This window comes from Scylla paramamosain, chromosome 44, assembly GCF_035594125.1.
Source record: "Scylla paramamosain isolate STU-SP2022 chromosome 44, ASM3559412v1, whole genome shotgun sequence".
NCBI lineage: Eukaryota > Metazoa > Arthropoda > Malacostraca > Decapoda > Portunidae > Scylla > Scylla paramamosain.
The window spans coordinates 6246388-6262514 of NC_087194.1; the positions used below are offsets into that span (position 1 = coordinate 6246388).

Here is a 16127-nt window from a genome sequence, read left to right on the forward strand (position 1 = left end):
TCTCAATCATTCATCCCCTTTTCTGGTACACTTTGGAACTCCCTGTCTGCTTCTGTATTTTCATCTTTCTATAACTTTAGTTCTTTCAAGACTGAGGTTTCCAGACACTTATCTTCCAATTTTGAATGATCCTTTTGACCTTTCTTTTGGGACTAGCACCTCACTGGCCCTTTTTTTTTTTTTACCTTGTTCTTTTTATTGCCCTAAGCTAGTGCCCCTCTTATATAGAAAAACAGAAGGATCTAATCAATAATTATCATCAATTGGAAAGCTTATAAACTGGTAAAGTCACACTGATTAAGATAACATGTAAAGATTTTGGAAGCACCTCAATTACTATCGTCCATCTGAATGACCACTTCAAGTAAAAAGTTCTCCGCAATCTTCACATCAGCACCATTGTAGCAAAAACGAATTAAGCCCTCGGAGCAAATAGAACGGCCTTATGACAGTAGTACAGGAAATAATGGGTTTGAGCTTGATAACGTTGGATTAAAAGAGATAGGAAGAAACTGGATCTCAAATATAGAGTGGGTGACTTAATCGTTGTACATAATCGTAAGTCATCAGGGAGATTTAAAAGATTACATAAATTTATCGATGAGGATGATACGTGGAGCCAGGTAAGAGTGTTTCATACAGGGACTGCCACGTGTAGACCTGATGGCTTCTTACGGCTTCCCCTATTTCCTTATGTTCTTATGTCCTTATCATATATCGATTTATAATATAGGAGGATAATTTCGCTCATAGCATCAAGCATGTTTTTTTTTATAATACTGCTTATGTTCTGTGTCTAAGCAATGGTTCAGCTACCATGTGCAAGAATATTTCAGCCAATCAGTGCCTTCGAAGCTGTACTCTTCCCGGGGAGCTGCTGGCTCTCTCCTTGAAGTCGCGTCATTGCGTGGGAAAGGTGAAGTGTGTCATTTGATTAATTACATTGTTGGTGTTGCTATTATTATTATTATTATTATTATTATTATTATTATTATTATTACGTATCACTGAAAGATGAGAAGCTCTCTCTCTCTCTCTCTCTCTCTCTCTCTCTCTCTCTCTCTCTCTCTCTCTCTCTCTCTCTCTCACACACACACACATCCGGTGCCGAGTATCTTCTTAGAATGTCAGATAAAACGACGCCAGTTTTGTGTAAACCATACTGCACACCACTACCATCACCACCACTACCACCACTAGTACTATTAACACCGCTATTACTGCTGCTGCTGCTGCTGCTATATGGATACTTCTAAGGTATGAAAGAGTTGTTCATTTATATAGTGTAACTGAACTCATTTATATAGTGTAACTGAACTAAGTAATAACAAAGAGATACTGACAATGTTGAAGAAGTTATGTTGGAGTGATTGTGAACTGATGTTAAAGTAATACTGATGTTGAAGTGTTGGTAAGAATTAACTATCAAGCAGTGGTCGACTGGCAAACACTTTCCATATCCCATTCCAATACACAAGCTGGGAGGGTGTGTGGCGGACACGAAGATGTCAGCGGAAGCGGGGAAACGACGGGAAAATATGAACGAGCAGCTGTCCAAAGATGTGGTTGAGCGAAACACCAGAAACTAACCCGTCCGATCGGTGTAAAAGTGGTTTTAATTGTAAGTACCCTTTAGACAAGCACTCACCTTTAAGTGATCGCTTTTGAAAATTGTACGTACAGCTTGACATTTTTCCGGTATAATGAGACAATCTCTGTTTTTGTACGTACGGCTTGACATTTTTCCGGTATAATGAGACAATCTCTGTTTCTGTATCCTCGTGGTGTACTGCAGAGCTGCGTATTCAGATAAGAACCTGACGGTTTGTAGCTGGGCCTGTACTTTACAAACCGTCATAACCAAGTCCGTCGGTCTTAGCGCAACAAAATGGCGCATTTCAGACATAACTGTCATAAACTAATATCGTCATCTATAAACTTCCATTATCGGTCATAAAATGCTATGACAGGGTTCACCCCGTCTTACCTCCGCTTATGATCGTCAGAAGTCTGTCAGTATCATGGCAGCATGGCCGTATGTACCATAACACGATCCCCAGCTGTTTTTTTTTTTTATTATAAATATAACAACAAATATTGATAACTATGAGTAAATAATGTCCTTCTTTGAGGCAATAAAGTATTATTGTAAATATTCCCCGGGAGCACTACGATCAGTTTTCCTAAACCTTACCTCCCGCGGTGTGTGTGTGTGTCGGCCGTAATCTTCTCCTATATCATGTTTCTTTTGATTAGATACAATGTCTAACTTCCCCAAAAGTCGTAGTATGAAATCAGAATAATTCATATCCAAAAAAGTAATGTCAATAACCTATTTCATTCCATAAATATTTAAGTTGACAGATTGTGAGCATGCGTTCTAGAGGTACACGTTGACTGAGATGACAGACGGCTTCTGACTGCCATAAAAAATAACAGTCATAAATTCTGTAGTTATGACAGGTAGCTATGGTCGACCATAAGCATTATGTAGATAGAATACGGGCCCCGAGCGTTACTTCCAGACAAGCCTCTTCACACATATTTCTGGTTTGTTTTGTATGGTTCGACTTTCGCAATGACTGTATACAAACTGTTTCCATCCATTCTGAATTATCAGACCGAACCACCTCTTGATTGCTGTAGAGGCAAACTGGCAGAGTTTGTCTAGTAAGGGAAGAGGCTGACTGGCTCTATTTAATGGTGTAGGGTCTTTACCTTTACCTCATCTGACAACACTGCTTCAGAAACGAGTGAAACACGCTCAACGAACTGCTCGATAGTGTAAACAAGATGCTTTTACACCGCACGAATCGAACTGAGCAAATTCATGGAGATTCATTTGACTAAGTCATTTTGAATCAGAACCGTTCTCACTGAGTCTGAGTCAACGCTCAACAGGCAGCTTTAAGGAGTATGGACTTACCGTAAACACTTCCGATGAAAAAAGCTCTGTTACTGTGGAAGAGATAGTCATGGAATATAGCATTAACACACCCAGTAGGAGTGTATCACAGCAGAAATATTTCTCTATAACTACTACTACTACTACTACTACTACTACTATTACTACTACTATTACTACTACCACCATCACTTCACCAACTGTTATGAGCTTATTCAGAGAGGCATCCAGACACAGTTGGAACATTCTATCATCGAAACAAATTCTACAACCGCACCACACAGCCCGGCGACGTGTTGGCTATGTCATGGCTACGCTAAGCACCCTAGTAGCTCATCATATATCCTAGAAACACGCTAAAGTAGTCACGCAGCATACGAGCCCTGTGCCTTTGTACTAAACTGATTAGGACATCCGTTAGCGTGGTGCTTACCTCTCTGCTGCCTCGTCGTGACTGTCAACTGACGAAAAACGGGTCGGAGCGCATCAGTGATTGAATCGCCTTGACTCGGTATGATATGAAATTATTCGAATCCCTTGATGTAAACGCAGTCTTACCAGTTGTCTCTACAAGTTTTGAGTGGTTTAATTGTATTTGCTGATTTATTTATTTATTTTCATTTATTTACTTATTTATCTATGTTTATATTTGCTTTATTTTATTTTCTTTATCTGAACAAGCAACGAAATACTTATGACTGTTGCCGCGACATCTTCGAAGTTAGTAAATCTAATATTTGATTCCACTTTTGTCTTGTCCTGGGCCCCAAACCATAATTTTCCAGTTATTTTCATTTAAACAAAATAGAAAAACGTTATTTTGATCCTAAAACTTTGTTTTTGTGGTTAGAACAATGAATTTACATTTTTGCCTTATTTCATTATAGTATGGGTTACTATTGGTTTTCATGTCAGGTAAAGACCTTTACAAAATCTCAATTGTTTATCTAATTGCTTTTAAAATGTTGCAAATAAGTTGAAACAATGAAAGAAATAATATAAAGTGTTCTAAAGATTAATTTTAATAAAATCATTCATGAACTGACCAGATCTTGCAAGAAATTTCTCATATTTAAAAGAATTGGCTTACATTTCAGAAATCTTCTCAAATCTTCCAGAATGTTCTACCGAACACTTTTAGAAGTTTCTAGAACATTTTAGAACATTCTGTTCAATGTAAATATTTCCATAATATTCTAGAACTTTCTAGAATACAATAGAAATATGTAGACGTATCAAGAATTTTCTAGAATATACAAGAATTTTCTAGAATGATTCAGAATATTCTAAAGTAGGTTAAAAATATTTTAGAGAGATTGAGAACATTCTGGAACACATTCTAGAAAGACTAAGAATATTCTAGAGTACTGCTTGACAACATAAAAATAGGGGTTTGCAGACCACCAATCAGTTCTGCTTCGGCTGCCTGATAAGACACATCACAAGAGGTGACATGGCATCAAGAGGCTGCAATCATTCTCCAGATGCATTCTGCTACACATGTGGTCAATTCATCAAGACAAGAGCAAAGAAGTTCTCTGTGACAGCATCTGGAAAAATGGTGAAATTTAGCTATTTTGGAGCAAAAAATCATCTAAAAGCCACCAAAGCAAAGTTTGACAGGAATAATAATTTTCTATTGTTTTGCAATTAAATGAGTTGGAAAACAACACTCGCTTTTCAAAGACAAAAATCGTGTTACGTAGTACAATTTAATCAATCAAGCAACGTATCCTTTCCAGCTGAAGAAACAGAATTACAAAATTACACACACACACACACACACACACACACACACACACAGGAGGAGGCAGTAGACACCTGCCGAAACGATAATTACTCCCAGTGAGGTCTAAAGCACTGTTCAGGGGGTGCTGTGAACTTATCATTAAACCCAGCTGTGACCTCACTGAACGTTTCCCTTTGCGCCTCACAACACAAGGGGGCACTCACAGCCTGCCCTTTAAAGACAACTCTCTTCCTCCACACAAAACTACAAGCACCTAATAACACAGACACTCTTCACTCAATAATTTTAAAATCATCATGGCGACTCCTACACCAGCCTTGGAGTCCCCATCTGAGGAGGGAACCATAAATGTCCCCAGGTCGGACTGCCTTTCTGTCGACGACCCTAAGTGTCTTGACACCCCCCCCCTTAACTTTTTCTTCATTAACTTCTACAACATTCGCGGTCTAAGGCCTAATTTTCAATCTGTAGAACACCACCTCTCTTCTAAACCTCATTTTCTTTTCCTCACTGAAACTCAGGTGTCTGAGGCAACTGACAGTAGCCCCTTTTATGTTCCCTCCTACTTTCTCTATCCTCATTTTCGATCCAAAGCTGGATGCTGCGTTTATGTGCGCAATGACTTAACCTGCTCTCGTGCCCACGCTCTTGAATCTTCCGAGTTTTCCACCATCTGGCTACCACTACAGAGTCACTCTCAAACTAAATTTATCTGTGATGTATACCTCTCACCTAACTCCCCTGACTATAAGAAATTCTTTGACTACTTAACTTCCAAAGTGGAACACATTCTGAATCTCTTCCCTTTTGCAGAGATCTCCATTCTTGGGGACTTCAATGTTCACCACCAGCTTTGGCTTTCCTCTCCCTTCACTGACCATCCTGGTGAACTAGCCTACAACTTTGCTATCCTCCACGATCTAGAGCAATTGGTGCAACACCCTACTCGTACTCCTGACCGTCTTGGAGATACGCCCAACATTCTTGAACTTTTCTTAACCTCTAATCCTGCTTATGCTGTCACCCTTTCTTTTCCGTTGGGCTCCTCTGATCAGAATTTCATATCTGTATCTTGTCCTATCACTCCAATCCCTCCTCAGGATCCTCCTAAGCGAAGGTGCCTCTGGCATTTTGCCTCTGCTAGTTGGGGGGACCTGAGTATGTATTTGGCTGATTTTTCTTGGAATGACTACTGCTTCCGTGTCAGAGACCCGTCTTTGTGTGCTGAGCGCATAACAGAGGTGATAGTGTCTGGCATGGAGGCGTACATTCCTCATTGTTTTTCTCGTCCTAAACCTTCTAAACCTTGGCTTAACATAGCTTGTTCTGGTGCTATACATGATAGAGAGGTGGCCCACAAAAGGTACTTAAGCCAGAATCTCATGCACTTTATATTTTTGCCCGGAACCATGCCAAGTCTGTTCTCCAACTAGCCAAAAACTCCTTCATTAACAGAAAGTGTCAAAACCTTTCAAGATCTAACTCCACTCGTGACTTCTGGCATCTAGCCAAAAATATCTCCAATCACTTTGCTTCTTCTTCTTTCCTTCCTCTATTTCAACCAAATGGCACCACTGCTATCACATCTATTTCTAAAGCTGAACTCTTCGCTCAAACCTTTGCTGAAAACTCTGCCTTGGACGATTCTGGGCTTCTTCCTCCCTCTCCTCCACCCTCTGACTACTTCATGCCACCTATTAAAATTCTTCGCTATGATGTTTTCCATGCCCTCGCTTGCCTAAACCCTCGGAAGACTCATGGACCTGATGGGGTCCCTCCTATCGTTCTCCGAAACTGTGCCTCCGTGCTTGCACCTTGCCTAGTCAGACTCTTTCAGCTCTATCTGTCAACATCTACCTTTCCTTCTTGCTGGAGGTTTGCCTTCATTCAACTTGTTCCTAAAAAGGGTGACCGTTCTAATCCCTCAAACTACCGTCCTATTGCTTTAATTTCCTGCCTATCTAAAGTTTTTGAATCTATCCTCAACAGGAAGATTCTTAAACATCTATCACTTCACAACCTTCTATCTGATCGCCAGTATGGGTTCCGTCAAGGCCGCTCTACTGGTGATCTTCTGGCTTTCCTTACTGAGTCTTGGTCATCCTCTTTTAGAGATTTTGGTGAAACTTTTGCTGTTGCCTTGGACATATCAAAAGCTTTTGATGGAGTCTGGCACAAAGCTTTGATTTCCAAACTACCCTTCTACGGTTTCTATCCTTCTCTCTGTAACTTCATCGCAAGTTTCCTTTCTGACCGTTGTATTGCTGCTGTGGTAGACGGTCACTGTTCTTCTAAATCTATTAACAGTGGTGTTCCTCAGGGTTCTGTCCTGTCATCCACTCTCTTCTTATTATTCATTAATGATCTTCTAAACCAAACTTCTTGTCCTATCCACTCCTACGCTGCACCACCCTGCACTTTTCCACGTCTTTTCATAGACGTCCAACCCTTCAGGAGGTAAACATTTCACGCAGGGAAGCCACAGAACGCTTGACTTCTAATCTTTCTAAAATTTCTGATTGGGGCAGAGCAAACTTGGTATTGTTCAATGCCTCAAAAACTCAATTCCTCCATCTATCAACTCGACACAACCTTCCAGATAACTATCCCCTCTTCTTTAATGACACTCAACTGTCCCTCTCTTCTACAATGAACATCCTCGGTCTGTCCTTTACTTATAATCTGAACTGGAAACTTAACATCTCATCTCTAGCTAAAACAGCTTCTATGAAGTTAGGTGTTCTGAGACGTCTCCGCCAGTTTTTCTCACCCCCTCCCCCCGGAAGCTAACTCTGTACAAGGGTCTTATCTGTCCATGTATGGAGTATGCTTCACATGTCTGGGGGGGGGTTCCACTCATACTGCTCTTCTAGACAGGGTGGAATCAAAAGCTTTTTGTCTCATCAACTCCTCTCCTCTAACTGGCTGCTTCAGCCTCTGTCTCACCAGCGCAATGTTGCATCTCTAGCTGTCTTCTACCGCTATTTTCATGGTAACAGCTCTTCTGATCTTGCTAACTGCATGGCTCCCCTCCTCCCGCGGCCTCGCTGCACAAGACTTTCTTCTTTCTCTCATCCCTATTCTGTCCACCTCTCTAACGGAAGAGCTGACCAGTATTCTCAATCATTCATCCCTTTCTCTGTTAAACTCTGTAACTCCCTGCCTGCTTCTGTATTTCCACATTCCTATGACTTGAATTCCTTCAAGAGGGAAGTTTCAAGACGCTTATTCATCAATTTTTGACCACTGCCTTGACCCTTTTATGGGACTGGCATTTCAGTGGGCATTTTTTTTTTTAATTGGATTTTTGTTGCCCTTGGCCAGTGTCCTTCCTACATAACACACACACACACACACACACACACACACACACACACACGTTCTATTCTAAATTGTGATCTTCACAGACTCCCCGACAAGCCATCACGAAACAATTTAAGTCTTTCAGTGCGATATACAACGATTCTTACATTGCATATAATTCTTTACAAGTGTATACAAGGAAGTAAAGAAATTTTAAAAAATGTTTATGAAAGTTTAGGCATTATAATGTTTAAAGGAAGATGGCCGTGAAACAAAAAGAAATGCGTCATAATAGTTTGTGATTAAAGAAAGCTGTGTCAAATGGCAATGAAAATGTTGAACCTTTACATTTTGCGAACACCTAAACCAGTATTCTCAAATATTTCTGCACCTGGGGGAAGTTACTAGGGTTTCCGAGCGTGTTTCATTGATTCTAGTGACTGGCTAACAAGAATTCTGTATCACCAATAAGAAAAGCACTCATAAGAACACTACTAATCATCTCTGAGACCTTTGAAAATAGTTCTGATGAGAGTGTCAAGAGTTAGAAATACGGAACTCTAAGATATTTATGTAGATTATTTCGGGGAACATTTCTTGTGTGTGTGTGTGTGTGTGTGTGTGTGTGTGTGTGTGTGTGTGTGTGTGTGTGTGTGTGTGTGTGTGTGTGTGTGTGTGTGTTTGTGTGTGTATAGGAAGCAACAACTGGACTGTTTCCGGTGTGGGATTTTACTGAAGGCCCACAATGACAAATGAAGTCTTTCGTCATTTTGAACTACATGGAAAGAAATTAAATGACTGTGGTTCTGATTAGTGTTTCTTTTTTTTTTTTTCTGGGGATTCTAATGCAGTTTTTTTTTTCTCTTCCTCTTCTTTTTTCTCCTTCTCCTCCTCCTCTTCCTCCTCCTCCTCCTCCTCCCACCTTTTTCCTCCTCCTTGCTGCACTGCTCTCCATGCCGCTGAAAGTAACGTTTTCTCTATTATCCCAAGCGTTCCTGTGATCTTGAATTGCTGCAGCGTCATGACTCATTATTACCATCACCATTACCATCGTCACTATCATTTACTTGCAGGGTGGCGTGGGTTCGAGTTACGGGTCGGGGGGACTTTTCTCAGCGTCCCGCCACAAACCCTTCCCGTCTCTCTTCCCGTCATACCCCACGGCCGTCACCTGTGATGTGCTGTACGTGGGCATCCTCACCGCCTTCCTCGTCATCTTGGTCTCCTTCTTCGTCATCTTCCCTACATTCAAAGGACGGGAGGAGGTAAGTGGAGGGAGAAGGCGAAGGTGGAGGGTATAAGGGAAGTATCACCACTTTTGGTAAGTACTTTAAACATTTGGACGTGTGGGATGATGATAAGCAAAAAGCGATGCCTTTAATGCTGCTGTTATGTTATGGACTCGCAGTGAAAAGCAATCTAGTTTTATTCATGACTTTACTTTGCATCACTAACTCTGACACAATAATTCAGGTATGTGAGGTGACTGGAGAACGGTAACTACCACTGACTGATGCTCTCACCCGCTAATTGGTCTACGCATTCTTGTTTTAAAAATTTAAGGAAAACTAACGCTGTATTTCAACCAAAATTCTTACTGAATTATCTATCTACCTATCTACATATTAGACTGGCAATCTCACGTGGGTTGGTTCAGACAAAGCACCACTCACTCACACACTCATCATTCACACTTAGCCCCACCGGGCCTTTGTGGAAAGGGATAGTCTTGTGGAACACGCTACTACATCCTACTACACTTAATTATAAGGTACTGAATGGCTCAAATAAAAACAATATCAATTAAATAAAGGTGTTAGAAAGATTAAAGTAAATTTGCTGCACGCTTTAAAACTACGGGAGTACGTAAACTAGTAAGCGAATGAGAAGACCAGACAATGGCGGGGTTACCAGCATCACTTTTCCTTACGTGGCAAGATTTCCATGGCAAGAGTTGATAAAAGACTATTAATAAATCAAATAGATGGCAAATAGATGAAATAAACGTGAATAAAGTGTTGGTAAGAGGTAAATGAGACGTGTGAGGAGTGAATGAAGAGTGCATGAAAAGTGATTAAGTGGATGAGGAATGAATGAGGAGTGGGTGAGGTGTGGATAAGGAGTGGATGATAACTGGATGAAGTATGAGCGAAGTGGATGACAGAATAAAAAGTAGCAATAATATTTGGTAAAGAAAACTAAAAAAAAAAAAAAGTTCCATAGATGGAGATGGTGAATAGTAATAGTAGTAGTAGTAGTAGTAGTAGTAGTAGTAGTAGTAGTAGTAGTAGTAGTAGTAGTAGTAGTAATAGTAGTAGTAGTAGTAGTAGTAGTAGTAGTAGTTGTTGTTGTTGTTGTTGTTGTAGCAGTAATAACGATAATAATAATAATTATAATAATATCAATATAATAATAATGACGCTAATAATAATAATAATAATAATAATAATAATAATGATAATAATAATAATAATAATAATAACTAGGCAATACGTGCTTTAAGCTGAGAAACAACTTAAAGGACCTTCCCCCGCAGCTGGGGATTTCTAATTTTTAGACGCGTCGCAGACTTGTCCCCTGTATCAATAAAGACTCCTAGGAGTACTCCTAGGAGCACTCCTAGAAGTGCTTTTACCCTCGACTTTGCTCAGAAGTTGCTCCTAAAAGCAACTTTTACTTTCAAAGTAAAAGTTACTCCTGGGAGTAGAAATGCCACTAAAGTACTGGATTTTCTAAATATAGCAATATCATTTTGAATAAAATATAACAAGATTTCGCTCTTTTGGTAGTAGTTTAGGTTTATGAATTAATCTTGAATATTTCTAAGTAATCCTAGACTATTTCTCAGCATATTATGAGCGATATGTAATTTCCGGACATGTCTAATGTAAAAAAAAGCGCCGCTCTTCCTGACGGGCCAACATGGGGCTTGTCTTCTCAAGATGGATGCAAACGTGAAAGAAGTTAGTGCAGCTATGAAACGTTACTCACAGAGGAAAGAAAAAAAATATGACAAAGGATAAAATGATCCGGGAATGACCTCCAAGCAAAAGAAGAACCTCGGTTACCGAACGCCTCCCTTTTCGAGCAAACTGGTTTTCGAGCAAAATTTTGAATTTTATTGCTTCGGTTGCCGTACCAAAATAATATGGTTCCAGAACAAAATTACTTTAATTCATATATTAAAAGCAAAAGCTGTCGTTTATTATTAACTTAGAGTTTCTATAAATATTTAATTTGTTTTTATATATTTGGAGGAGAGACACAGTGTAAGACAGTAATTCAACCTTTGGAATAAGGTAAATATGATCCCGCTGAAAAGCGGGATCATATTTATGGCAAATAATTCGCGCATTTTGCGCATCTGAGCTCGATCTGTAGTGATGAGGCGACAGTTGCTCGAGATGTGTTGTAGATGTAAGGTAACAACTTTTTGAACCCCCTCTCTCCGCTCAGGGAATAATAATAATAATAATAATAACAATAATAATAACAATAATAATAATAATAATAATAATAATAATAATAATAATAATAATAATAATAATAATAATGATAATAATAATAATAATAATAATAATAACAAAGATGTCTATCTCCTCAGAAAATAAAAATCTTCTTGAGAGTGGCTTCCTGCATGATACTTGGACTCGTCATTATGGGTAAGTGAGGTCATTGTGGTGAGAGTCAGGTACTGGTGGGAAACTCATATTATTTCAGATTATTGTGGGGAGAGTAAGGTCATTGTTGGGGGAGTCAGGTCATGGTGGGAAAGACATTTCATGGTGGGAGAGTCAGGTCATTGTGAGGAGAATCAGGTCATGGTGGGAGAGTCAGGTCATTGTGGGGAGATTCAGGTCATGGTGGTAGAGTCAGGTCATTGTATGTGAGTCAACAGATACCATTTAAATAATATCTTAATTTGTATATTTGGCTATGATTCTCTCTCTCTCTCTCTCTCTCTCTCTCTCTCTCTCTCTCTCTCTCTCTCTCTCTCTCTCTCTCTCTCTCTCTGGCATATCTATAGTAAATTTTAGCCTTTCCGTGGCTTTGATAGCTACTCCTATTATCCCCCATATGATCACGATACTGCAGTACCATCCATTTTCTATAAATAAATCATCAATCCTGCTCCTATTAGTTTCAGTCAGGTAATAATACAGCGATCTCTTCCTTCGAGGCAGTATGTAACTACGGCCAGCAGTGGGAGGTTGGAGTGATCACGACCTCCGCGCCTTACAGAGCAGGCAGCGGGCAAGAGATTCGAGCTCAACTGGGACTGTATCTTGGTCTGCGATCAGTCAACATTACTCTTAAAAGTAACCTCACCTAGCTTAACCTAACCTAGTATAACCTAACGTATCTTCATCTAATCAAGCATTACGTGACCTAGCCCGATATAGCCTAACCTAACCTATCATAATCTAAGCTAACCCAGCATAACATAACCTAACCTAGTATAACCTTAGCTAATCATGCACAACGTAACTTAACCTACCATAACATAAGCTGATCTAACCTAATCTAACCTAACCTAGCATAACATAACCTAACCTAGTATAACCTGAGCTAATCATGCACAACGTAACTTAACCTACCATAAGCTGATCTAACCTAATCTAATTTAACCTAGCATAACATAACCTAACGTAACATACACTATTCTGACCTAACATGACATAACGTGACCTAGCCTTACACAACATAACGTAATCTAGCCTGGCCTAACAAGATGATAAAGCATGGCGCAAGAAGCCAGTAAGCCCACACATGGCAGTCCCTGTATAAAACATGCATACAAGATCAGTCTATCATCCACTACCATAAACAAGTCTAACATTATCATGAAGCTTCCAATTGCCAATGTTCTAAACCTGATTAAGTTATCAGGTTCAGAACATAGGCAATGGGAAGTCATTTACTTATTTTAGCTCTATGAAAACAAGTTTCTTTGTCTCCTTTTCAGATGTATATATTAAGCTTGAATCTGTTAATTCTTATTTTCTTCTTCTATTGTGTAGTATTATATCTATTTCTATTGGTCCATATTACCACACAACCCATTCCCTAAAGAGCCTTGTCGCGTAGAAAATTATTATTCATTAATTGACTCGTAGTGGTAAGGGTTCCTTGCAGACTGTGAAAGGAAGAAAGTTTGCGAGGTAACTTTTAAGCTGAAGTGAGATGACCAAAGCTCTCCTCTCTCTCAGCGATAGATGACCCACGCGGAGACCTGGCTGGAGAAAAGATTGACTACAATGAAAGATTTACTTGGACGTGGGCTCAAGGCAATGCGGGCTTCGGTCCTAACGGTGAGAGAGAGAGAGAGAGAGAGAGAGAGAGAGAGAGAGAGAGAGAGAGAGAGAGAGAGAGAGAGAGAGAGAGAGAGAGAGGAAATATCAATCTAACTCCTCAGCATGTTGAGAAAAAAAAAAAAAAAAAAAGAAAAAGAAAAAGAAAACAAGTCACGTAATCACTCAAAGCTCAACACCCGTTTTCTTTTCCTTTGCTCCTATCCAGCGGGGACTTTCCAAAGGGAGTTTCGACGAGCACAAGAGACGGGCCTTCCTTTGCCGATCCTCTGGGCTGCTGAGTACTTCACGATAGACGGGGAAGGCGTTCGTTTCGGGAGACATTATCGTTACTCTGGATGGTTTGCTCACATCTGCGTTTGGTGAGTAGTGCGGTGAGAATGACGGTGTGGATGTGCTGCTTGTGGTACTGGTGGTGAGGCAGGAAATGGTGGTGGTGATAGAAATGATGATAGCAGTGGTGACAGTGATACTGTACGAGTACAGCTGTACTTTGCTGTGGTAAAGAAATTAATTATACTTTCTTTCACCAAACATGTCGCTGTAATGTAGGCAACAATTGACCAATGCCTCTCACTCGCTGATATATATATATATATATATATATATATATATATATATATATATATATATATATATATATATATATATATATATATATATATATATATATATATATATATATATATATATATATATATATATATATATATATATATATATATATATTACGTGGGACGGACGCCGGCCAAGGGCAACAAAATTAGATGAAGAAAAAGAAAGGCTACTGAGGTGCTGGTCCCCAAACAGAATCAGAAACTATTGTCAAAAATTGGAGGATAAGTGTCTTGAAATTTCTCTTTTGAAAGAATTCAGGTCATAGAAAGGAGGAAATGCAATTTTCTTCCTTCCAATAGAGAATACTGGTAAAGTCTTGCATTAGAGAGGTGAACAGAATGGGGGTGAAAGAAATTAGAAAGTCTTGTGCAACGAGGCCGCTAGAGCAGGGGAGGCATGCAGTTAGCAAGATCAGAAGAGCAGTTAGCGTGAAAGTAGCTGTAGAAGACAGCAAGAGATGCATCACTGCGGCGATGAGAGAAAGCCTGAAGACAGTCAGTTAGAGGAGAGAGTTGATAAGACGAAATGCTTTTGACTCCACTATTTAAAAGAGCGGTTTACTTTGTTCTTATTAAAGCTATTATTTAATTGTAAGATACCATTTTTTTTTTTTTCGTCTAGATAATCCAGTATCATATAATTAAGTATTTCAGGTTTGCAGCATGTTTTAAAACAAGACAGGAATATGTAGATCGATCAGTCCATGGTGGTCCGTGTTGCGTGAATTACTGTGACTAAACAGGAGAAACAACGACGAATAAACATATAGGCAAGCAGAGACACCAATGAATACATGAACCAAGTAATGAATAGATAATTAAAGAAAATAAAAGAAACAAGAAGATAAAGAACGAAAAGAAAAAAATTAGTTAAACATTGACATCATAAGATAAGTAGAATAAAAAAATAATAAAAACAAGACGGAAGCTTAAAAAAAAAATGTCCCATCAAATGAATATATAAAAATGAAAGAATGAATTAATAGACAAGATAAATATGGTTTCCCTTCGACCTTTGCAGATAGAAAAAGAAGAAAGAGTACAGTTAAATTTCGAAGGAGTGGTGAATACGAATGATTCAAACTTTAGTGTGTGTCTTTTGCTCAAGAGTCGCCTCGGGTTACTGAGATGAGGGAGCAAACGTCATACTGTCAGTACACAAGCCAAAGGATTGAGTCCATATTTTGAAACTCCTGTAACTCTTAAAAGGACATGATCAGTTATGCCATGTTATGGTGTTACGTTGTGTTAGGCAATTTGATTTATTCTCCAACCCTTTTTGTTCTCTCCCAATCCCTCAGTCCACTTGCAATGAATCATCCATCCTTAAGCGGCTGTCCATAGAAACAATGAAAACTGATTAGAGGGAGACACAAGTAATTAGCCACGAGAAGTTCTTAATGGTCACTTGCAAAGGCCACGGAGATGATCAGCCTGATTCTTATGGACTTTTTTTTTTTTCATATATGAAGCACACCACACTAGAGACATGCATACCACACCACAGATTCACACATTACACCACAGACGTCTATATCACGCCACAAACTCACATACAACAGCACAGACTCACATATCACAACACAGGCTCACACACCACACCAGTTTTGCTTGCCACACCACATAAATGTTATTTATTTATTTATTTTTATTTATTCATTTATTTTTATTTATTTATTTATTTTATTTTATTTTATTTTGTGTGTGTATGTATAAGAAGGGCGTTGGCCAAGGGCAACAAGAATTACGAAAAAAGGCCCACTGAGAGTGCCAGTCCCTAAAGAGAGGTCAAAAAGGATCACCCAAGATTGAAGGATGAGTGTCTTGAAATCATATCTCTCCCCAGGACTGCCTTTCCATTGTGGATTGTGACGATGGTTCTCTTCAAGATGGTGATCAGAATTGCTGCCCAGACCCTCGCTTTAACTGGCATTATGCTCCTCTCCTCTGCGCTCATTTGGGCAACTAACAGGAATTACACCGAGCTACAGATACCTTTCGAGGATGGGATTTTAACCACAAGATTCGGAGTCCACTGGTACCTCGCACTCGTCACAGGTAAGTTTTGTAGTCATGTTTCTCAAATTATTGATGTGTAAAGAAAATCCAGCGAGGACGTAGAATATACGTGGGCCTCTTTTCTGAAACGCTTTTGTTCTCTCGACCATGACGACTGTTTTCAAAGGTCACAGAGATGGTTAGCCGGATTCTGTTAATACGAGTAATATACATATATCGTT

At 39.4% G+C, this 16127-nt stretch overlaps 1 protein-coding gene across 4 annotated transcripts in view; it reads left to right on the top strand.

The window, feature by feature from the left end:
• Positions 1–1099: 1099 nt before the first annotated feature.
• The window catches only part of LOC135094160 (dual oxidase maturation factor 1-like), a 27072-nt gene continuing 12044 nt past the window's right edge, over positions 1100–16127 (top strand). For 2 of the 4 annotated variants that reach the window (XM_063993989.1, XM_063993991.1), the window contains exons 1-7: positions 1100–1257; positions 9032–9223; positions 11563–11620; positions 12143–12277; positions 13169–13270; positions 13479–13632; positions 15734–15945. In XM_063993989.1, the coding sequence (XP_063850059.1) occupies positions 1243–1257; positions 9032–9223; positions 11563–11620; positions 12143–12277; positions 13169–13270; positions 13479–13632; positions 15734–15945 (868 nt within the window). In that variant the 5' untranslated portion in view covers positions 1100–1242. Of the gene's footprint in view, positions 1258–1478; positions 1622–9031; positions 9224–11562; positions 11621–12142; positions 12278–13168; positions 13271–13478; positions 13633–15733; positions 15946–16127 lie in introns of all 4 variants that reach the window. The other 2 variants (XM_063993993.1, XM_063993990.1) reach the window with 2 other exon arrangements.